This window comes from Kogia breviceps, chromosome 5, assembly GCF_026419965.1.
Source record: "Kogia breviceps isolate mKogBre1 chromosome 5, mKogBre1 haplotype 1, whole genome shotgun sequence".
NCBI classification, from domain to species: domain Eukaryota; kingdom Metazoa; phylum Chordata; class Mammalia; order Artiodactyla; family Physeteridae; genus Kogia; species Kogia breviceps.
The window spans coordinates 64,831,846-64,855,973 of NC_081314.1; the positions used below are offsets into that span (position 1 = coordinate 64,831,846).

Consider the following 24,128-nt stretch of genomic DNA (forward strand, 5'->3'; position numbering starts at 1 on the left):
AGAAAACTGAGTTTAAACTCTAGGTTCAACCTTGGTATGGCACAGGAAAAAGACATAGAATTTTATATCCCTGCTTCAAATCAATCTCTTCACAGCCAAAAGATCCTAAGGACAGCCACAATTAGGAAGCTGCCTTCCAGAAAAAGGAGAGAAGAAAAAGACAAGACCACACACTGTTCACAGTTTCCTCCTGAACCCACAATAGTCAGTAACCAGTGGTGCTTGCTTGAGTCTACTTGGACTCAGTTTAGCAGATTTTAAAGACCATGATCGGTTTTAGAATTATAGAGCTAGATTTCAAACCCAGATCTACTGTTTCCCAGCCACAGATATTTAAATCAGCTGGATCTTCCCTTACTCTGTTTAAAAAAAAAAGGGGGGGGGGATAAAAATTCCAATTTTATAAGATTATTATGAGAATTAAATAAGAGAAAGTATCTGGTACATAATAGATGGACATTAAAGGTTAGTTCCTTTGCTCTTACTATCCTCAAGCAAACAGAATGTTGCTCTTTCTTCGAGGGTGAAGGGAGAATGTTAGGAGAAGGGATTGGAAGGGAAGGTGTAAATAGAAATTCTCCCTAGAATCAGTTTCCTTGGATCATTATCTTCTTTCCACAGGCAAAACCTTAAATGGGATGCTCCTTTTCTCCCAAAATTCACTACAGTTTTTACTCTCTTTAAGACTGTATCAGCAAATGAACTTATTTACAATACAGAACCCGACTCACAGACATAGAAAACAAACTTATGGTTACCAAAGGGGAAGGGGCGGGGGATAAATTAGGAGTTTGGGATTAGCAGATACACACTACTATATATAAAATAGATAAACAACAAGGACCCACTGTAGAGCACAGAGAACTATATTCAATATTTTATAATAAACTATAATGGAAAAGAATATGAAAAAGTATATATATGCATAACTGAATCACTTTGCTGTACACCAGAAACTAACACAACATTGTAAATCAACTATCCTCCGCTTAAAATATATAAAATATATATATATATTATATATATATACATTTTTAAAAAGAAGAATGTATCAGTAAGCCATCCATACCAACTGCCCATTCTTGGGCCTCTGAAATAGAGGGACAAAGAATAATCACACTTTGGGATACCTTTCCAAACATTTATGTACATACAGCTTTTGCACTGGGTCTGCAAATGTGTTCCTGGAGCTGCACTATACAAATTCTGGTTCAAATGTAAACTTATCAAATCCAACTGTGTACTGGTAGTTACAATACTGCATAGGTGTACATTTGGAAAATATCCTCAGTTTACGTTATTCTTGAGGTCCAGCAGATGATGATAATATTTTAACTAAAATGCAAGTTAATTTATCTTGGGAGCATGGTACTAGTAAGACTGCGCCAAATGACCCAAGACAGATATCCCACGGTCCTTTCCCCTCGCTCCATTACCCTCAGAGGTTGAAAGACCAGAGACATTTCCATTTACTGAAACTCTACAATATTGATAAAGTGAGAAATTTTTTTTAAAGTCACAAAATGTGTGGCATTTTAAATGTTCAACATTTTTAAATGAATACTCTTAACACATAAACAAAAACATGACTGCATGTATAATTTCATTTTGTATATATCAAGAAAAGTTTAAGGAACGCTACCCACAGGCCCTATTCCTACCTCCAGTTTTCCCCTTAATTATAAAAACACACCCTTCTTAGTTCGTTCTTAGCGTAAAACAAAGACTGGGGGAACCTCAGAGAGTTCCACAAGTTGGAACACGAGTGGGGAGGGAGACCACGCTGCGTCTGTGACCACTGAGGAAACAGGCCACCTTTCACCCTGCGGCCCCCCTTCGACACCTGGGCTTCCCAGGTCTTGGCCGAGAAGCCGCGAGCCGCCTCCCCTGGGAGCGCCCGCCCTCCTCTCCCACCTTCCTTCCCTGAACCCCTCGAGTCGTCGAGTTGCCCACCGCCCAGCCCTCGGGGAGGACGCCCGGCTCCCCACGCTCCCAGGGCTCTCCCAGGCTCTGTCTCCACACGCGGCGCACTGGGGAACGAACCGAACCCGCCACACTGTGCGCTCGCTCAAACAAGCGGGTCCCAACACGCTTGAGCCTAGAGTCAGGGACACGCGCCCGCCCGCCCCTCGGGGCGCCCAGCGTGGGAAAAGGCGGCCGGGAAAGCGGGCCTGCAGGCGCCCGGGACCCAGGCTTCCACTCACTCGGTCAGCGCCGCCCGTCCCTTCGCCGAGGGCCTGCGCCCTCCCTCTCGCAGCCGGAGCCGGAACCGGAGCCCGAGGCGGGGCTGCACGGAGCCGCGCCGGCCGCGCCCAGACGTGCGGGCCGCGCCGGGACGTGCGGGCCGCGAGCGCGGGAAATGCGGCGGCGCGCGAGGGCTGGCGGGCAGGCCGGGAAGCCGCGCCTCCGGGGCTGGGCAAGCGCAGCCAGGCCGGCCGAGCCTCCGCTTTCCCACGCGAGCGCAGTCGGGTCAGGCGGACCGGTTCCTCAGGGCCCCGCCAACCTAGAAGGCCGGCCCGACCCGACGAGACGTGTCCACCCTCGGCCCCAGCTGCCCTCGGGTGTCCGCTGACCAAGGAAAGGCTGCGGGAGGAGAGAGGGCCGAGGCTCAGCGAGAAGTTTATTCTAGTGGCTCTGAAAACTGAGGTTTTCTCTTCACACACTCGCGCGCGCTCCCGGGTTAGGTTTTAGCATCTAAAGACCTTGCATTTAAACCACGTCCCTCCCCGGGTTGTGTCCGGCGGAGGGTCGCCCTGGCCGCGCTCCCCTTCCTGTCATTTTAAGAGTTCATCAAGTGGCGGGCTTGTGTGCTGTTGGTTTTGTCTAAGTGAATAATTGAATCGTGTTGGGCGAGCTGACGGGAGCAACACGTTCAGAGTCCCGTGGTGTATTTGGAGGCACTCGCGGCCGGTACCCTCCGCAGGCTGGGGAAGCAGTCGCCCTCCGACCTGGCGCGGGCGGCTCCTATCCGAGCCCCGCTGGCCGGCACTCGGCCGCCCGCCCGCGAGCCCTTGTTCCCAGAGGGTCCCCGGGGCCCAGCCCGCGCCGGAGGCTGTCCGAGTCCGACTTTTTTCCGTGTGGAGAGGTAGAGCGGCCAGTAGAGAATGACGGATTGCCTGCGATAGGGAAGCTACAGTTTTCACGGTAGCTGATGGCTAAAGCATGGCACTGTGCCATCTCTGTGAAACTCATGATTTGTACGGTCACTGGTTCCCTGGAACATCCAGACCCTGATCGTGCGTACAGTGTTTCCTTACAAGCAGCACTCGCCAATTTAAAACCAGGTCCAGGGTGCCCCTCTTGCTAATCCCGTCTGCCATTAAATCCTCTTCTTTTATCCCTTCTCTACTTTCCTTTCCTTTCCCTTCCCTTCCCTTCCCTTCCTTTCCCTTCCCTTCCCCTCCCTTCCTTTCCTTTCCTTTCCTCCCTTCTTCCCTCCCTTCCTCCCTTTCTGCTTTCCTTCCTTCCTTTTCTTCTTTCCTTCCCTCCCTCCCTCCCTCAATCCGAGTTGTTCTTGCTGAATGCATCCCAGTAGGGGGGGACGGGGGGGTGGGAGTATCCCCTCCCCACCCCATCTCCCCAGTACGGCTTGTTGCTTGTAGAACTGGAGAGCTCAACTCTGGCCCCAAAGCCATTTTGAGTAGTGAAGTTTCCAGTTCAGAGCCACCTATAAACGCCCATAAATCAGTGCACAAGGATTCCCCAACCCCGTCAGAAAGCCGTTTCTATAACTTAGAATCGTTTTGGTGGTGTGTGTTTGCTCTGAGAGAGGAGCTGACCAGTTAAATTAGTTTGTGGATACAGAAAGGTTGCTGTTGTTATTGTTTTACGCAATTTTCCAGTTGCAGGCAACTGGTTCTTGATTCCCTCACCTACCAAGGCAGTTTGTCACTTTTGCCCTTCACCGTGACACATTCCACATATTTTAGTTACAGGCTGAAGTTTTCCCCCATGTCAGATAGAATGGGGGAAAACATTACAGCTTTTGAGACAACTTTTGGAGGCTTACCTACAAAACTGTCTTCCTATCCTTAGCCAGAGAGTGAGGCCACCTGAGAGATTTTAAACTTCCTTGTGACTGGGATTGAATAGATTCAATTGATAAGATGTGTAAGGTTTACTCACTTTTAGACACCTTAGGGTACTCACTGATGCCTTCCTATCTTACAGACTTAGATTCAGCCCCAAGCCCCTCCCTTGCTGGAAAGAGGACAAGCAGTTCAGATTCTTCTTTCAGTTATATGAAAAGGAAAATAGCTTTCATCAGGTTGGGGCATCCTTTATAAGTTTTGATATTCAGAAAAAATGTATGAGGGAAGCAGGAAGAGATTATTCCGTTATTTCAGTGGATTACTTTTGTAGTGCCAAGTTGTGAAACACTGGATTAAACATGTTACATGTACTGTCTCCCACTCCACCTTTAGTTGAAGTAGGTATTTCTACTGTTGACTTTCCATTTTGCATAATGCATCCCCTCCCACCTTTCCAACATTGAGGAAAGCAACACACTCCTCAGCCTATTCTATTAAAGTTTGCTCTTGATTTACACTCTCCACTCCCTCCCTCCACCAACACACACTTATATAGGCACAGTTTTCTTGATCCAGAGAGTGTTGGGATGTGTATAACTTTTTAATATTGTCCTGACTTTCATTTCTTTTGAAATAATATTAAGGTGTTCATCCTGAGATATAAAATGAATTATTGAGAAACAACCATGTGAAATATTGTTTAATTTTCTGTTTTATTGTTTGTGTTTGTTTTTCAAGTTTTGTAGGAAAGGCTTTAATTGGTGTCTAAGTAATAGTCCTCAAGAATTCCTTATTATATTACTTCAGACCAGTTGTAAACCAATAATATTGTTTCTGAAAGGGAAGGTGGAAGCTAAGATCAGTTCTGTCAAGAGATTCATTTGAGGGTTTATCTTTCTTTTATTTTGAATGGTTTGTGGGAAGAAAGGGAGGACTAAATGGGGCAGGGGACATAGATAGAGAACCCAATGAAAACTTGTTTTTAAGATTAAAGCCATTTCCCCAGACTATTGTCTTGCCACAAGTGACGATACACAGAGCAGAAGACATGAAAGTGGATTACAGTCACTCTGGGCTATTGGAGGCCCAGAGAGTCCTGTCATTAATTCCTATAGAAAGGTAGAGAAACCTAGCCATCTTCCCCTGCACTTCCCCTGCAGCACCCTCATTGCCTAAGTGTTCAGGTCTCCAAGTTGATACAGACCTCGGCTGGGTCTAGGTGGCAGGGCTTCCCCTGCGAGGGGAAGCAGATGTTCTCTGTGGAGCTGAGGGGGAAGCAGGGTGGCTATAAGAAGAAGCCTGAGGGGATAGGACACTGTAGCAGGAGAGCTGTGGCCACCAGTCCCCTGGCAAGATAGCAATCAATGAGTCAAAGCTAACTAACAGTGAATGAAAGAGCCAAGAGTAGGACCCTTTGGGTGCTAAAGTCTAACCTTTAGCTTGTTCCACTCCTCCCCATGGCATCCCATCCTAGGTTTTCTGGGATTGGAGACCTAACGAGACGAGAAGGGGAGCATGGTAAGAAAACATGCCTAACCCCTGTCCAACATGTATGCACGGGTGGAGCTTGCAGAGATCAGGAGACACATCTCAAGTCCTCAGTGATCTGTGTGTCTGGCTTGTGCAGTTATGCATGGCCAACAGGGAGTGGGGAGCAGTGGGGAGGAAACCTGGTTTTCTCCAGTCACTCTGTCTGGGGCTGGTGTGTTTCCTCTCCCCCCAGCCCTCCACCTCACCCCATCAGGACCAAATAGAATTGAAACTCCATTGCCTTTGCCTGCACTGAGCCTAAAAACTCAGTATTTGATAAGGTTCCTGCACCATTGATACAATTGCAGACTTTTTAAAGCCTCCTCAAAGAGACAGATGTTTGGGCTGATTAAGAATCGAGGAGGAAACCTGCAGCTGCACCAAGGAATAATCTATTGGACAAATATTTTAATAAAAAAATATGAAGAGATCAGCCTGACCTTGCAAGGTCTTCTGCTTTAAAAAAATCTTTATCAAACCCCTATTCTATGGCTTCAATAAACAGAACCCATTACCTCACGGCATCTTTTGTTGGCCCCATACAAGAGAGAACAAAATGGTTATTCAGGGGAACGCTTTCGATTTTTATTGTGGGTAGCCTGCACAAAGAGCCGTGTTATTGTATTTAAAAGAACCATCTGTAGCAGAAACAATGGCATCAAATTATCTTTGAATACCCACTGAAAAAACATAAAGCTTTTTTTTTTATTCTTCTTCTGTACGGTGGGGGGATAGAGCAGTGTTAGGATAACTGACTTTTTTGTTGTTCTCTGGGTGCATTCTTCTCGCTCCCCCTCTCTCTCCCCCTCACCCTCTCTCTCCTCTCTCTCTCCCTCTCCCTCTCTCTCTCTTTTAAAAAATCAGCCATTTGGGGTTTTAAGCCATAAACGATTTTTCTTGTTGCAGGGGATTGCAGTGGCAAAGCTAGGCTAGGTCTTGGAGGCTGGTGTAAGGCGAAGCGGTTGAAGGCAGGAGGCTGATGGAGAGACTGGGGGGAAGAAAAGCCGAAATGGATTCACGGTGGTTTGGATGGAGGATGAGAGGGGAATTGCAAGCTCCTTCAACTCGTTCTGTCCGGTGAGAAGTGATCAAGCTTGGGCTGACAAGAGACTCAGGGAGCCCTCACGTTCTTTCGCTTTTTTACCTGCCAATCAAACTGCTACAAGACAACACCCTGATCTGACATGGACATGTAAGTAGCTTGCAACCCAACTTTGACATTCACTGCTAGCTCACTCCTCTCCGCCCACCCCCCCAACTCACTTTCTTCTCCTCTCATTCTATTTTTTTTTCTTTTGACCTTTAAGAGATGTGGAAATACACCCTGTGTGGCAGTCATTTAACACAGACAGATTTAAGTCTGAAAGCGTTAACTTTGGGGATTAAATACTAATTTTGATTTCTTTAACAAATGCAGAAATGAAATGACATTATTTTATTCTCTTCTGAGCAGTTTTAGCACTGAGCATAATCAGCTGCCATGCAATAGTGTGTGTGTTTCCTTTTCTATGAAAATAAAGAAATCCGTGAGCCCCCAGAGAGAAATGCAGAAATGAAATTTTCAGGCTTCCATTTAAAAAATATTAAAATCCAACATTTCACCCCTACAAAGAACCTTCTCCATACCAAGATTACATAGAGTGGAAAGAGTGATTTGAGTCTAAAGGTATATATCATTAAGGGGTTGCTACCATTTCATCTGGCATCTTACTATTTTGGTGGTGGCTGGGGGGAAGGATGTGAAAAGAAAAGTAAAGGGACAAGGCGACACCTTGTTCTTTATGAGAGATTGACATTGAGGGGGCTAGAGAAGCAAGAGGGCAGGATAAGCAAGAAATATTACCTGAGAGAAGGAATTACAGAGCATGGCGAAGCTGGAAGCTAGGAGGGCTTCTGTGGGAAGTTGTGCGAGGGAGAGGGGCTTGCTCTCTGGCGCCCTCTAATGGCAATTTGAACCAATGTTTTACTTTCTCAATTCAGTACTGGGAAAAGCAGCTGAGTTTTTGTTGCTGCTGTTGGTGGTTTTTTTCTCCGCAGACTTAGAAACTAGAGACTATTAGTGGAGTAAATTGATTGTTTTCATCCCGGAAACTTACGTACATGCCTTAAAATTATCAATGTCTTCTCCTCAAACATTCCTCCTCTCCCTAAATTTTGTTAAAGTAATAGGAGAGGCTAATGGCAAATTGACTTACAGAGGGTGGCCCATGCCCAACTAGTAATTCGGGAAAAGGGATTCCTTTCCTACCTGAACAGCATTCTGACTCTTCTAATATACTCGAGAGCTGTAGCGGGGTGGGGTGGGGAGGGATGATTTGGAAATTGCAGATTCTGACACGGGCTCATTATAATACAATTGAAAGGGGGCTCTTAGGAACCTCTGTTATTTCGACATGTGGTGGTAAGGGGGCTTTCCTTCCCGCCTCCTTTTTCTTTTTCTCCTTTCTTTCGTTCGTTTTTTTAAAAAAATTTGGTAGATAAAGGTTAATCTTGGGCTGAATGATAGAGCTATGATTGACAAGAGAAAAGGTGTTGAGGGCAGGTCGCGCTGTCTTATTTACAGCCCACTGCTTGCTGTAGAGTCTTTGTTAGGACTGGAAAGCTAATTTAGTGCTGATCAAAAGCACCACAGAGTTAAAGGACTGGTAATGACTGCTAATTTCATTTCAGCCTCATGCATCCCCAACTGCTGTAATTAAAGACACGCTATTTAAATACAGGTGAAGGTTTTTTTTTCTTCTTCTTTTTTAAGTTAGCGTGGGGGTGGGTGGATTACAATTTTATTTAGATTTCATCTTATACTTGGGCGTTATGTAGTCCAACATCAAAAAAAATTTTTTAGAGTCGCTTCTTGCCATTTACACCTGGCTTTGCAGAATAGGCAATGTGAAATGTGTCAATCACATAAAAATCCCTATAGATAGATAGATAGAAAGAAAGAGAAAGAAAGAAAGAAAGAAAGAAAGAAAGAAAGAAAGAAAGAAAGAAAGAAAGAAAGAAAGAAAGAAAGAAAGAAAGAAAGGAAGGAAGAAAGGAAGGAAGGAAGGAAGAAAGGAAGAAAGAAAGGAAGAAAGAATGCAGAGGAGTAACTGTTTGGGGGCATTTAAATATTTGGGTCTCTTTTTCCCCCTTCAAATTAATAGAAGGGCCTTCGAAATAGCTAAAGTATTTGAAACTTGGGGCAGGGTGAACAGGCCAAAGGGATCAGTGTCAGCTTTTTAAGTACTTCTAAAAAGATCATGTGAACAGATGGAAAAATATATTTTTAATTAAATAATTTCCCCCACACTGTAGCTGCAGTGTTGGCTCAGAAACCGTGTAATTCCCCCACCGATAGGAGTTTCTTTATGAGAACATCAAAGGATAAAAAGCTCTACATTTTCGTAGTTGGTTAAAATTGATAACCACCGCCCCCCGTACACACACACACATACCCACGCACGCACACACACCCCAAAAAAGAATTTAGCCTTTAATCTCTTTTTATCCACGAAGACTAAAGCTCTGTACTCGACCCCGCGAGCGGCTCTCGCCTTCAGGGGCTAGAACCCGGCTCAGATGTGAAGCGTGGCTGAGCCGCTGCGCAGGTTCGTGGCCAGCGCCCCCTGTTGGACACAGTAGGAGCTGCGCAGCGCCAGTCCTGGAAATCACTGAAACCTTGCTCTGGGGTTAGAGAAAACTTTTTATTACCCTCCAAAAAGCAGATGGGAAGGAGAAACAAGTTCTTATATCCTTGAAAGATAATATAAGTTTAATTCAATAAAATGTTAAAAGGAGATAACGCAATTTTAATTCAATATAAAATAAAGACGAATCTCTTCCCCCTCCTCACATCCTGGCAGCCACTTCCTACCCCCGTTTGGATTTGGGACTCTTTTTAAAGATTTAGCGGTACTAAAACAAGTAGAGAAGCACGATTTTAAAAGAGAGAGAGAAACTGAGAATTTTCCTCTAGCAGTGGAGAACCAAGCAAAAGTTACTTCTCCCGTTTTGTCCACATTTCAAAACATAAAACGAAAGATGCTGCTGCGTGCTGTTTTGACATTGTCAGCATCATCTTGAATGCCCTCAGAGGCCCTTTCAAGTATAGTAACGGAGTCTCTGAGTAAACGAAATAACTTGCTCCTTTAAAATTTTATTTTCAGAGTGTAATTAAAAGGTCAGTCTCTTCTTTGAATGTTTCATTTCCCCAAAATCAATCTTGATCAAACTTTTCCTTTCCCACCTAGCAGTTAAATTCCAGATGTTCTTTAAGAAACAGGTGCCTGACACCTCTCTCTCTCTCTCTCTCTCTCTCTCTCTCTCTCTCTTTTCCTGAACCGTAGGATTCCAGGAAAGGTGTGGCAATGGTAGAGTGTTTTATTTTTAAATTCAGTATTTGCATTGACCAGGAATCCAAATTATCCTAGGGGAAGAGGAGTTACACTTTCAAAAACTACCTGTCTACATGAGAAAGAGCTTTGACTTTTTCTTTGGTCTGAGAGTGAGGGCAAAAGTACACTTTGAGTCCTTTCAGAAAGATAAAATGAGCATCCTCTGAACTTAAAACAATGGGAAAACATGGGTTTGTTTAGGTGTTTAAGATCAAACTGAAACAATGTGTGTGCTAAAAAATGAACACAAATGGTCTCAACAAGGTGTTTGATGATTTGGATCTTGAGGATTGTAAGTACAATTTTAACTTTTAGATAAAAACCTCAAGAAGTTTACGTCTTGCTTGTTTGCTTTTTTTTTTTTAAGTTTGCCTATTGAAGGAAACTAGCCTAATTTTCATAACAGAATTACTTCTTAAAATATTTAATACTGTGGCTACTCAAGTTGTTTTTAACGTTGGTCTTATGTTCATTCTTCCCACCTCCCAGAGTCAGCAGATCTGAGATTGTGTTTTCAGGGAAATTGCTGCTCGGTGAGATGAGAGACGCTTTCTCCCTCTGATGCCAGAATCGAATCTCGGCTTATGTTTCTCAATAATGAGTTCGGATACAGTGGCAGGGAGAGAATCAAGGCTTTAAATCAATTTTTACTCGGAATTCTATGGAAATGACCGGCAAGCGGGATTCCCTGCTAGAGAGGCCCCCTCACCCTTTGCTTCACCAAAAGTCTAGTCCCCAGTACAGAAACATTAAGTCCGGGCCAACTTTGGTGCCAACCCCGTTAAGGTGACAAACAGTGCTCTGACAGCCGCGGCCCCAGGCTGCCCGCGGCGTGGGGAGGCCAAAGCCAGAAGAATCTTGGAGGTGCCCAGCTAAAGAGGGTATATGCTTGCTGTTCGGAAGTGATGTCGAATTTGCAAAAGCAGGCGCTGAGATTTCACACACACCCCTTCTGCCCCGCGGGGGTCCAACCTATAGGGAGAAGGCTAGGGGAGGAGCCGCACCTGGCTGAGGGAGGGCAGGCAGTGCGCCCCCAAATTCCCAGGACCCAGGGAGAAAGCGCAACCCCTAGTTTAGGAAAAAGAACTAAACAAGTGGGTGGCCTAGGCCTGGGAATACCACCCACCTCTCCCAGCACAGAGTCATTTCTGTGGTTTCACGAGGCCTCAGCCCCTACTGGAATCTCACGCCCCACGGCGGCAAGCAGGAAAGCAGCCCTTCCATCTTTGGGGCCTGGGGAGGGGGCAGCGAGTGACTGACTCCTTAGCAGCAGGCAGAGCCGCAACGCTGGCAACCCGCTGCGTTTTCTCCGCAGCAGCAAAGCGCCCTTTAGGGGCGGGGCGGGCAGTTTTGGTCTCTTGTCCCAGTGTCCAGGCCAGAGCCAGAGCCTGTTGGCTGGGCGCCCTGCTTTGTAAGTGGTCAATCTTGCCCGATTCTGAGGGCGATCCGGGAGGATGGGCCAGCCTAGCTTTGGGCCCACTGAATGCTAAGTCCTCAGCCCCCTCTCCCCTCCATCCCTCACACCTTTCCTGGTGAACCCAAACCTCATTCTGAAAGCGAGTATATGGGGCTTGGAGTTTGGTAGCTATTTAGGGATGGAGAAAATGATTGATTATTAAAGCCAAGATTATAAGGATGAACCCTCGTTTATCACTGTTTGCTCTTTTACTTTGTCTTTAAACTTTGAATATCCTTTAGTTCACTTGATCCAACCCTGAGACAGACAAGGCGCCAGGGAGAAAGCACAGCCCGGCTTGGGAAGGAGCTGGAGTATAGACAGATACTCATCTCTCCACCACTCAGCAGGCAGATAAGCACTGCCAGACTGTGGGTCCTAATCCAGGGCCCAGCTGCTATGTGGGTTGCTGAAGGGTGTTGAAACAAGTACAACTTGACACCATTGAGCCCACAGTGCTTGTCAATAATCTGTGAATTAGGTGCAGAGATTGTCACCGTAGATCATAACAGTTTCTGAAGGACTCATTACAGCCTATCGTGTCAATGATCTTCAAATTAAGGGGGGGGATGGGGTGAGAGGGAAAAGGAGCGGGGAGAGCCTACAAAAAGGGAAGAAGGGTGGGAGGGGAGATAAAAGTCAGAGCCCCAGCTCCGAAAGAGCCTTTAAAGATTATCAAGCTAACAATCTGAGAATTCCATTGGGATGGGTTTGGAAGCCCAACTGCATCTGAGGCGGGGCTGGAAGGGGGGGCACTAGGGCTTGAGCAGAAGTGGACCCCTGGGAAGGCAGACTTCTCAGACATTTCTTTTGAGAGCAGAAGAGCTTTTGGGAGAGGGCTCCAGATGTCGATGGGAGGCCTTGATGCCAGTCCGCCCAGGATGGGTGTATACTTTCATTTAGAGCACTTTCCAGGGCTAGATGATGCTGCAAATCTTGGAGAAAAAGTGGGTAACAGTTTTGTTTAGAGCTGATGGTGATTATAGGGTGTTTTTTTTTAATGGCTTGCTTTCAGTGTCTTTTCATGGAAACAGGTGAAAGTCTTTCTTCCTTTTCCTTTGATAGTACTCCTATCCCTCACACACACGTTAAGCAGAGCTTTCTTCCCCTAACTTTCTTTTTGGGGTGCCAAACACCTCTGCCTTCTGAGGTTGTTGAGTTGTCACTTTTTGTGACTTTGTATTATGCCTGACTGTACTTCAGGAAAGGGGATTTTGCAGGTAACACAGGAGCAGTATGCACCATGAGATCTCCAGAATGAAGAAAATTAAATCTCATTGCTCTAACTTGGAAGGGACCAGGCTAAGGGAAAGATATTCTCTCTGCTTGGTAGATTGCCAGTACAGTATGTGTGGAGCCCGGCACGCACTGGGGTGTCATTTATGTGTCATTTAATATGGCCTAGAGAAACCTTAAGGAGGGCTTACATTTGTTTTTCACACAAAAGTTGTGGTCATAACTAAATGAAATAATCACAGTTGGAGAATTTGAAACAATCGTCTTTTTCCTAAAATGAGGGTAACAACCCTGGTCACTGGAAAATTAAGATTCTAAGGAAACCCTGTTCTTTTGGTATGATTGATTGCACAAGATAGTGTGATGAATCAGGGAGATTTGTATTTGGACTCCCAAGCAATGATTTAGAGGTGTGAAAAGGCCCATGGGTTTTTTGGCCCATTTGCAGTTCCTGGTAATCTGTTTGCTGGGTTTTTATTTTTGTTTTTCATTTGCTTCTCCTAAATTTTAATATCAAAATCATAGGTTCATTTTTTTCAGTGCAAATGAAAACCACTGGTGGCAGCTCTTTAAATTTTCATTTTGTCTTTTTAAAAAGAGAATTTCTGTTTAAATAATTAGATTATTTAATGGCCACACTGAATTTTTCCCTGGACAATAGCTGCAGTGCAGAGACAGAATCTTATGTTATAATTGCTTGATAATTCAGAAATGGAAATGAAATTGTGAAGTGTGAACCCTCTTTTCCAGAAAATATTTAAGCTGGAATATATGAAGGAGGTACCTATATAATACTGTAAGCAATATGATTATTATCATATATAACCCTGAAGACATACACACGTGATTGTGTATAACTTCTGTTGCTGTAATTTGAAAGGGGAAATATATTTAGTTTTCTAACTATTGAGTTCTTTTAAAAATGTATTTATTTCATCAGTGGGAATTAGATGAAAGAGAATGAGTATAAAAAGGAGCTGAATACAGAGCAGCCCTGCATTCCTTAGGTTTCAAGAGTCCTTACAGCTCTTGACTGAAATTATTTGGTGAAATTGGGTCTGGACTGAAATAGCATTTGTTATCCCCTTGTTCATGTGTTATGTGTAATACCACTTCTGGAAATTAAAGGCAAGGTGCTGAAGGGAGAGACAAGAAGAAAAAAATATGATTAAGCAATTTTAAATTGTCAATCTACCATGCATCCATATGCATATCTATGCCTTAATAAATAAAAAGGGATAGAAGTATATGCGAGTTCTTTGTATTAGCTAGAAACATTTATTATTTCTCTTCCTGTCAATAATCCTTCATGCTTCCAAAATCTGACAAATTTGGCCATAGGAAGAAAATGGAGGAAATGTAGATGAAAGAGTTTCTATCATTTTGAAAACTGCTTTATAAAAATTGAAGTATCCCCTCTAGGATTTCCTGTGAGGGATCCTTCACAGTCTAAAGCAAATGAAGTTTGATAACAGTACAATTCTGTTCTAATTTTTTCTCTTACTTTCAATATTCTAACTTTTTCCAGCTTATTTTTTTATTGATTGGGGGGGGGGGAATATATGATGCTCTTTTAAGGAAAAGAAATCCTTGAATACCTTTCTTTACCTTCATTTATCTATGTTTGTTTCATAAATCTTGGAGAATCAAGTGTTGATCCTTTTGAAAGTCTTATGGCATAATCCAGTTTGGAGTGATTGAGGTTTTTTGCAGTTTAGAAGGGAGAAGGAAGCATTTTAAAAATTGGCTTATACCCGATTTCCTTACTTTATAATTCCCAGTTTTCTTTTTTCTTGTGTTTGGGGATAAATGTTAATAAAACCTCATCTTACCAGATTGTACCAACATTGTCCTAAACACTGAAATCCTCCTTTATTTTTGGCTTTTAAAATCAGGAACTTTCCTTGGGTTGCCGTACTTCTCTTTTTAGCTTTATTTGCCTCATACACTACTGGTATGATTTCTTTCACTTTCCCTGGAGCTGGTTGGAAGGTTAGGAGCTGAAGGAAACATGATTTTTAAAAAGGAGAAAAAAAACCCTTCATTTGGCCAAATCTAGCTGCTAATATATTTAACAAGTTCCAAAATGAGAAATCCTCTCTGTATATTTTCTTTTATTTTTCTCTCTTTTTTTTCCTTACATAATGAAATTAAAACTTTTGGAGCCCACAGTTGACATTTTTCAGAAAATTGAGTTATCAAGGCAGTAATTATTTCACGGGGAGATAAAACTCTCATAGCCCTAACTGTCAAATAGGGCCCTTTTCAGATTTTAATTACAAAATAAAATTAGTCTGCTCTTCCTCGGAATGGTTTGTGAGTGGTTAAACAGAGCTTTCCCCCCAATACTGGTGGTCGTCAAACTCTGCTAATTAGCAATGCTGAGAAATTCCAGTTAACAAGGACATTCTCCAAGACTCTGCAGGTTCCCTGCCGTTTGCCTTCATTTCCATAAGAAGATTAAGAGAGGAGGGGAACACACTCAAATGCAGATGCAGAAAAGAAGCGTTTTTTAACAAGCATCATAATAGTAAGATGCTTGGCTAGTTCTCACCTAATTACTGCAAGTTAAACCTCTATTTGCCACTAAGGAGAAAAAATAAGTCTACAGTCCCCTGTCTCCACAAAATTGTTAGTTGGCTTCAGCTATAACACTTGAGGAGGGATGAGAGGAGTTTAGGAGGGAAATATCAATGCAAAAGATTTTTAAATAAAACTGAGTTACACTTAATCAGTTAAGGATTTGGAGTTGGGGCCTATAATAAAACAAAATCAAATCAGAATATCCTGGGAGTTAAGGATTTTTGTTGTTAATTTCTAATCTTACTCTGAAAGTGTGTAGCTTTCTGCTGCCCAAGGAAGGGAAATGTTACACTGTCTTAAGATTAAGCACTTTCAATTTTCATAAATTGTGCCAATGACAACATTTTAAATTCTCAGAGCATGAAGCACCCTCTTCCAAGTCTTATTTTGATTCCCCAGTAGTCAACGGTGTATTGTTATTAGTACTGTAGCCGTCTGTTATAAACCTAAAACAGAGCTGCTTCTGTCATCTGTTATGATTGTTATAGTTATTATTATATTTAGGGCCCAGTGATGGTGCTGGATTGAAATAGAGTGGCCGGTGATCTGATTTTTTTTAATGCATATGTTCTAAAAAATCTAATGAGAAAATTGTTTCTGCTATCACCATCTTCTTTAATCTTATTTTCATAGCACATTATTATGCATAAACGCCAGCCACAGTAGTTTATTGCCTTGATAAGTACAGCAGACTTAATTAAAATAAAGCTGTAAATAAATGCAACCAATGATAACACAATTGTAATGTATTTCCATAGCTTATTTATATGATAAAAGCAATTAACAAAAGACCTAGGCAGCCCCTTTAACCTCTTAAATACATTATTATAGAGTTCAGGCACAAACACATGCATCTGAGAATGTATAAAAGCTTTTATATATCATACCAAGGAAAAATTTGTGCCTCTTACTACTACCTTTGAGAGAGAGAGAGATTAATAACATTTGCTTCTATAACCATCCATTATTAATATTTATTTTAATACATATACACCACCATTATCCACATCAACCCCTTGTGCTTTTTTTCCTTCAAACTTAATTATCCATAAGCTTTTTTTTAGTTTTCCGAATAAGCAAAGACCAATGCATACACAATCATAAAGTGAATGCTTGGCCTGCCCTTCATGGTGTCTGGACAATCATAATTCGTTCATATGTTGAATCTCATAATTTGTACCTATTTTCTTCCATGGTTTAATCTCCCACTTATCTCGAGGTTATATGTACATTTCTAAGTTAAGAAAATTAAATCACTCTTGTGATTTGGTTCCATAGCTTATACGATATATTAACTTTTCTTTTGTTTAGATTACGTGTAATTAATTTGCTCTCACTCCCATCACCCTCATTTTTTCTTCTTTAATTATTTCCAAACACCTTCTTTTAAAGGTGAAAGCAAGAGTCTTGGGAAAAGCGAATTCACCAGTAGGGGGCGCACCAGCCACATCCCTGAAACCAGACGCTCTGAAAAGCCGGTGGCCGCCTTCTCTTCTCCAGACCTTCTCAACCTTTTCTCTTTCCTAATCTCCAGGTCCTTGTTTAGCTTAATATTACACCTCGAATAAACAGAAGACACTGCTTTATTTTGAAGAGTCCTATATATTTATGAGTTTTCAGAGGCTAGTCTCATCCTTCCCGGATTCACAGTAACTAAAACAAAACATAATTTAAGAGCAAAAAAGAGAAACTGCAGGGGCAGGAGAGGTTGATTGGAAATAATAATTTATTAAGAAAAGTCTGCAACTTTTTCACAACTTTTCTGAGTTTCCAGTGAGCATAGTTATCTTGAGTTTGACAAGAACAGAAAAGCCTGGGAAGGTAGGGATTGGAGAAGTTGGAGGTTATCGGAAGAAGGTTAGTAAGGAACAAAACAATGCACAGTTTTGTAAAGATAATAAATGGAACGTGGCCGACAGATACTATTAAGTACATTTTATTAGGGTGAGTAAGGGTAGATCGGAGAGGAGGGAGGCGGAGAGAGTGTTACAGCAGAAAGAAAATAAGTAACCCTGATGGTTTAAGCCCTTTATAAAAAAAGAAATGGCATCGAGGTTTTGTTTTGTTTTTTTTCTCTCCTCTCCCCGCCCTCCCCCCCCCCCCCGCTTTGTAGTCAAGTGCATTTTAGCCACAAAGATCCCAACAAGAGAGTGGAAGGAAACTTAGACGGGGCTTTGTTTGACTCCGTGTAGCGACAACAAGAGAAACAAAACTACCTATTTGTAACGGACGTGCTGCCATTGCTCTGCGCATTGAGCGCCTACCTATTGAAATCTTTACGTCGGGACAATGGGAGAGCGGCTAAAATTACCCTCTTGGGTCCTAGGAGGGCAGGATTCCTGAGCCCCTACTCCCGCCCCCGATCCCATCCTCCTTCAGCCCGGGCCTTGTCGTGCTCCCCCCTTCTCCAATCCTGGTCGCCTTCCTCCTGCCGGCCCGGCCTGCACCTGTGCCTGGAGAGCACCACCCCCGCCTCCCAGGCCCGGAGTCCCCCTCCGGGGTTAGCCCCAGACCCAGGCTGTCGGGGCGATGGGCCACCGCGTTAGAAGTAGGTGGGGAAAATGCCAGGGCTGGTTCTGCTTGAGTCCTGGGAACTCAGCGTGGGAGGGAGTTTGTGAGTGCGGCTCAAAAGCCACCTCCAAGCAGTGCCCTAGGATGCCAGGAAGCTGAGATTACCCTGCCCCATAGACAGCACTTCTGAGCGTCCTTCTGTGGATCTTTTTCTTCCCCCAGCCCCCTTTGGAACCCCACACCACTGAGATCCCTCCTTGGGGGAAGCTCAGGAAAATGGGAGAGAAGACGAGCGTCCCCTCTGCACCCGACTGAGTGGAGAACGATGGGTGGGAGATGTGGCTGGGGTGAGAGCCAAGCTGTGGTTTCCTGGCCAGAGGGCTGAGCTGGGCCGGGAAGAGCGTGGATTCGGCTGCTTACCCAGGCCCGGCCTGGCCTCAGCTCTAGAGGCCGCACACTCCGAGCAGAGTTTATTTTTAAAACAGAGCGAATTACGTGGAAGCAAGGAGGGTTCTGAGGACAGAGCTTTCAGTCTCCTAACTTCTTGTCGGGACAGTGTGAGAAGGGGGTGAGCGAGAGCCTGCTCCCGTGGAGGGAGAGGAGCGAGCTTAAGAGCCAGGTTAGGGAGAAGAGCTAGAGCGGCTGGATTTGGGGGCTGCGTGCGGAGGAGAGGGAGAACAATGACACAACTCCAGCACGGCCGGTTTCCTGAAATACTAGGACAGTCGCCCTGAGCCACCCTCTCTGCCCTCCCCCACCCCACCTCAGCTTCTCGCGCCCGCTCCTCATTTCAGCAGCCGGCACCAAAGAGTAAATCAAGATTAAGTTTAAAGAAGAAGAAATCGTAGTCTTAGTGCTGTTTACCCACTTCCTTCGAAAAGGCGTGTGGTGTGACCTGTTGCTGCGAGAGAGGATACAAAGGTTTCTCAGTGGCTGGCAGGCTGGCTGTGGGAGCCGCCTCCCCCTCCCTCCTCCCCGCGCCTCCCCCCGCCTCCCCCGCGAGGCCGGCGGCGCGGCAGGCCCCGCCCCCTTTCATGCAAAACCCGGCGGCGAGGCTGGGCTCGAGTGGAGGAGCCGCCGCGCGCTGATTGGTCGCTGGAAACCCATTTATTCCCTGACAGCCCCCGTCACATGGATGGTTGTCTATTAACTTGTTCAAAAAAGTATCAGGAGTTGTCAAGGCAGAGAAGAGAGTGTTTGCAAAAGGGGGAAAGTAGTTTGCTGCCTCTTTAAGACTAGGACTGAGAGAAAGAAGAGGAGAGAGAAAGAAAGGGAGAGAAGTTTGAGCCCCAGGCTTAAGCCTTTCCAAAAAATAATAATAACAATCATCGGCAGCGGCTGGATCGGCCAGAAGAGGAGGGAAGCGCTTTTTTGATCCTGATTCCAGTTTGCCTCTCTCTTTTCTTCCCCCAAATTATTCTTCGTCTGATTTTCCTCGCGGAGCCCTGAGCTCCCGACACCCCCGCCCGCCTCCCCTCCTCCTCTCCCCCCCGCCCGCGGGCCCCCCAAAGTCCCGGCCGGGCCGAGGGTCGGCGGCCGCCGGCGGGCCGGGCCCGCGCACAGCGCCCGCATGTACAACATGATGGAGACGGAGCTGAAGCCGCCGGGCCCGCAGCAAACTTCGGGGGGCGGCGGCGGAGGCGGCGGCGGCGGCGGCGGCAACTCCACCGCGGCGGCGGCGGGCGGCAACCAGAAGAACAGCCCGGACCGCGTCAAGCGGCCCATGAACGCCTTCATGGTGTGGTCCCGCGGGCAGCGGCGCAAGATGGCCCAAGAGAACCCCAAGATGCACAACTCGGAGATCAGCAAGCGCCTGGGCGCCGAGTGGAAACTTTTGTCGGAGACGGAGAAGCGGCCGTTCATCGACGAGGCCAAGCGGCTGCGAGCGCTGCACATGAAGGAGCACCCGGATTATAAATACCGGCCCCGGCGGAAAACCAAGACGCTCATGAAGAAGGATAAGTACACGCTGCCGGGAGGGCTGCTCGCCCCGGGCGGCAACAGCATGGCGAGCGGGGTCGGGGTGGGCGCCGGCCTCGGCGCGGGCGTGAACCAGCGCATGGACAGCTACGCGCACATGAACGGCTGGAGCAACGGCAGCTACAGCATGATGCAGGATCAGCTGGGCTACCCGCAGCACCCGGGCCTCAACGCGCACGGCGCCGCTCAGATGCAGCCCATGCACCGCTACGACGTGAGCGCCCTGCAGTACAACTCCATGACCAGCTCGCAGACCTACATGAACGGCTCGCCGACCTACAGCATGTCCTATTCGCAGCAGGGCACCCCTGGCATGGCTCTTGGCTCCATGGGCTCGGTGGTCAAGTCTGAGGCCAGCTCCAGCCCCCCCGTGGTTACCTCTTCTTCCCACTCCAGGGCGCCCTGCCAGGCCGGGGACCTCCGGGACATGATCAGCATGTACCTCCCCGGCGCCGAGGTGCCGGAGCCCGCCGCCCCCAGCAGACTTCACATGTCGCAGCACTACCAGAGCGGCCCGGTGCCCGGCACGGCCATTAACGGCACACTGCCCCTCTCGCACATGTGAGGTCCGGACAGTGAACTGGAGGGGGCGGGTTAGAAATTTTCAAAGAAAAAGAGGGAAATGGAAGGAGAGCAAGAAACACCAAGGAGAAAAACCCGGTACGCTCAAAAAAAAAAAAAAAAAAAAGTCATCACCCACAGCAAATGACAGCTGCAAAAGAGAACGCCAATCTCATCCGCACTCACGCAAAAACTGCAATGCCGGCAAGAAAACTTTTATGAGAGATCCTGGACTTCTTTTGGGGGGACTATTTTTGTACAGAGAAAACCTGGGGTGGGGGGGTGGGGAGGGCGAGGGAATGGACCTTGTATAGATCTGGAGGAAAGAAAACTACGCAAAACTTTTTAAAAGTTCTAGTGATACGGTAGGAGCTTTGCAGAAAGTTTGCAAAAGTCTTTACCAATAATATTTAGAGCTAGTCTCCAAGCGACGAAAAAAAAATGTTTTAATATTTGCAAGCAACTTTTGTACAGTATTTATCGAGATAAACATGGCAATCAAAATGTCCATTGTTTATAAGCTGAGAATTTGCCAATATTTTTCAAGGAGAGGCTTCTTGCTGAATTTTGATTCTGCAGCTGAAATTTAGGACAGTTGCAAACGTGGAAAGAAGAAAATTAATCAGATTTGGACATTTTAATTGTTTAAAAATTGTACAAAAGGAAAAAAATTAGAATAAGTACTGGCAAAACCATCTCCGTGGTCTTTAAAGGGGCAAAAGTTTTAGATTGTACTAAATTTTTTTAACTTACTGTTAAAAGCAAAAATGGCCATGCAGGTTGACATCGTTGGTAATTTATAATAGTTTTTTTGTTTCCCAACTTTTCATTTTGTTCAGATAAAAAAAACAACATGAAATTACTGTGTTTGAAATATTTTCTTATGGTTTGTAATATTTCTGTAAATTTACTGTGATATTTTAAGGTTTTCCCCCTTTTATTTTCCGTAGTTGTATTTTAAAGATTCGGCTCTGTATTATTGAATCAGTCTGCCGAGAATCCATGTATATATTTGAACTAATACCATCCTTATAACAGGTACATTTTCAACTTAAGTTTTTACTCCATTATGCACAGTTTGAGATAAATAAATTTTTGAAATATGGACACTGAAATTATGCTTGAGTCTTTCATTTATTTGGATAACACTGTGATTATACCCAACTCCTCGGGGAATATACTGTGCTCGGCCAAGAAAGCAAAGTACCTAAAACCTTGGTATTCTAGTCCAGTAGCATGTGCTAATGTTAAGTGCAACAAATAAATGGCTGGATGATTAATTGAATAAGTACTCTCGAAAAAATGGAAATGCTTATGTCATTTCCAAAATAGAAACTAGGGACATATATTGTAAATCCACCCCCTCGTTTTCTAAGCAACATGAATAAGCATGATGGGGACTTAAACTGATTTATGCCACTTGTTGCCAGAAAGGAGTCAATTCTGAAAAATTTCATGTAGCTTAGCAGATGGGGTATTGAGCCAAATCAGAACCAGGTTGGCTGGTTTTGTTTTCGATTTCTGCACAGCACAATGGCCCTTTGGAAACGTGGTTATAGGGGAAAATGATGCTTCTTGTATAGGAATAATTGCAAACTAGACAAGCAAAGTACTCATCTGCTGGGTGGGTGTTTGGATTACTCTGACCCTGCTATTGTCTAAGAAACAAGTGGTTTGCTTTCTTTGTTCCCTAACTTCATAAACTTTCTTTTCTACATTTTCCTGTTTAGGGGCGAGGGAAAGCAAAGAGCATCTTGCAAAACTCCCCGACTTATCACAGCTATTTATTATTATTATTATTATTTATTTTCTTTTTTCCTCTCTCTTTCTCCACGAATTCTGTTTCTTAAATTGGCAGCGTGGGTCCAAGCCTGTAGCCCCAAATCGGATAATCTCTGCAGCTGATAACAAGCAAAAGAGAAGCCAGGCAACAGCCATATTAAAGAAGAAAACAATCAACTCTGAGGTAGATATTTTACTTTGTCCGGTCTAATCACATTTGGAGATGATTGTGCTTTTGATCTGTTAACCATGTTTTACTACAGTAGTAGAGAAGTAGGGGGAGGGGGAAAGGGGTGGAGAAACAGGATTGGATTTGTTGTTTTCTTTTGCCCTAGGAAAGGTAAAGAAAGACTATAGTTGTCCTCAGTGGGAGCGCAAAAGTTGGGGAATCGCCATGGTCTTTGAGTTAGAGATGTTTCTGCATCAGAACCGACCCGCGCACTTTGGCGCAGTCAGAGAATCTGAAAGACCGACTCTGGGACTTTCTTTTACTTACTACTTACCTCGCTTATCTTCCCCCACCGAAGGGGACCAGGAGCCTAGGGTCCAACATTAGAAGCGTGGGCTTCCTTCCTACAATTTCAAGGGCTTGTTGTGTGAACTTGCTACAACTTTGGAGAAGTTGGAATCCAGCTGCGCCTTTCACCCTTGAGTAAAGTATCGGCTGCAGCCACTAAGTTAGTTCATCCCTTTGGTTCGCATCTTCTCGTTTTCCAAGGAAGTATTTCTTTCTCTTGGTGTTGTTAATGTTAGTTCTAGACTCAGCTGAGGATATTCTCATATTTTATGTATTTTTATTTCGTATGGATTGCTTTATTTTAGGTGTTTGTTGGTTTTTATTTATTCCTTTTTTAAATCCTCATTTTAAGGGTAATATTGTACTGGGAAAGGACAATTATTATGCCAGTTCCCAATTCTAAGTGAGGCATTTCCCCCCCTAATTAATGCAGAGACTCTAAAAGAATTTCCCCCGGCCTGGCCAGCCATTGTAATGCATATACGGATTATTCACGTGGTAATGAGCACATTCGCCAGTTCTTGCTCACACATACGAATAAAAGAAACTTTGAATAAAGATCCAAATGATCTTGCTGGGGGGTGGGGAGAATATTCCCGGAATTTGAACCAATCAACTATATGGTGTGTATATATTTGAAAAATAGAGATATATTAGAAATATGTATTGGGGTTTAGAGTAGTTGCACTGCACTAACCTACCAGTTTAAAAAGCCCACAGGATCAGACTAAAAAAAAAATTTTTTTTAACTTTTTGGGAAAATGCTCAGGTTCAAATATTTTGCAAGAGGGAGGAGAGCAATATTGTGGGAAGTTGAACTAGTTTTGAATGACTGTTACTGTCTGCATAAAATGAGAGGACTCCCATTCCCCCTCCTAGACCTCCGTATCTCCTAACTAAATGAAAGCCAGAATATTTTGTTTGCAGATATAAATTCTTTTGATAAACTGCATTTGAGGAAAATGATACATATTTCATTACTCATTTGATTGGGTTAAGTGGTTCCCCCAAGATGTGTAGTTTCATGGCTAGATCAATATTGAACATATGATATTTTAATTATAACATGATTTCCAAGAAGGGGGTAAACCCTTAAGCTTGCCCAGAGATGATTATCTCCCAGTGCTAAAGTTAGTTGTTGAGTGTTCAGTTTCTTCCTCGGGATATTATCCTGCTCACTAAAACCATTCAATTTGCAGTCAAAGGGGTGAATTTAATGTTTTGTTAACCTTATACACAGAATAGAAATGTGCAGAAGGATGAGATTATAGTTTGTTCCCTTTGCAATTTTTTTTTCTCTCCCTGCACCCCCCCCCCCATACTTTAAATAAAGAGTGTTAAAATATTTTGCTGAGCTGTAGTAGATTAGCAAGGTTTCTTGCCAATGCTGGGAAGCCGGTATTACAGACGGTCCCAGGGGGAAATGGCTCACATTAACCACTAAATGAATATTTGACAAGGGCTCATTCGGAGGTATTATTACTATAAACGTGTCCCTACTGGACTTTTCAAGGGTCAAAGAGCAACGCTTCAATTAATTATTTAGTCTGCTAGTAGATTTGGTTGTA

The 24,128-nt window shown here is 44.4% G+C and overlaps 1 protein-coding gene and 2 long non-coding RNA genes across 18 annotated transcripts in view; 2 read left to right on the top strand and 1 right to left on the bottom strand.

Moving 5' to 3' along the window:
- The window catches only part of LOC136794245 (uncharacterized), a 165,880-nt gene extending 163,615 nt beyond the window's left edge, over positions 1 to 2,265 (bottom strand). For all 3 annotated transcript variants that reach the window (XR_010840692.1, XR_010840690.1, XR_010840691.1), the window contains exon 1: positions 2,205 to 2,265. This is a non-coding gene — a long non-coding RNA (uncharacterized lncRNA). The remainder of the gene's footprint in view (positions 1 to 2,204) is intronic.
- Positions 1 to 24,128, top strand: part of LOC136794244 (uncharacterized) — a 692,340-nt gene that overhangs the window by 647,127 nt on the left and 21,085 nt on the right. For 12 of the 14 annotated variants that reach the window (XR_010840679.1, XR_010840677.1, XR_010840687.1 and 9 more), the window contains 2 exons: positions 6,468 to 6,753; positions 22,120 to 22,227. This is a non-coding gene — a long non-coding RNA (uncharacterized lncRNA). Of the gene's footprint in view, positions 1 to 6,360; positions 6,754 to 22,119; positions 22,228 to 24,128 lie in introns of those variants that run through there. The other 2 variants (XR_010840688.1, XR_010840676.1) reach the window with 1 other exon arrangement.
- Positions 19,161 to 20,519, top strand: SOX2 (SRY-box transcription factor 2). Its single transcript, XM_059063831.2, has one exon. The coding sequence runs from the start codon at positions 19,291 to 19,293 to the stop codon at positions 20,263 to 20,265; it is 975 nt and encodes a 324-aa protein (XP_058919814.1). The 5' UTR covers positions 19,161 to 19,290; the 3' UTR covers positions 20,266 to 20,519.

Excerpts from the sequence above, each read along its gene's own strand:
- SOX2 (XM_059063831.2), top strand. The coding sequence starts at position 19,291 with ATGTACAACATGATGGAGACGGAGCTGAAGCCGCCGGGCCCGCAGCAA.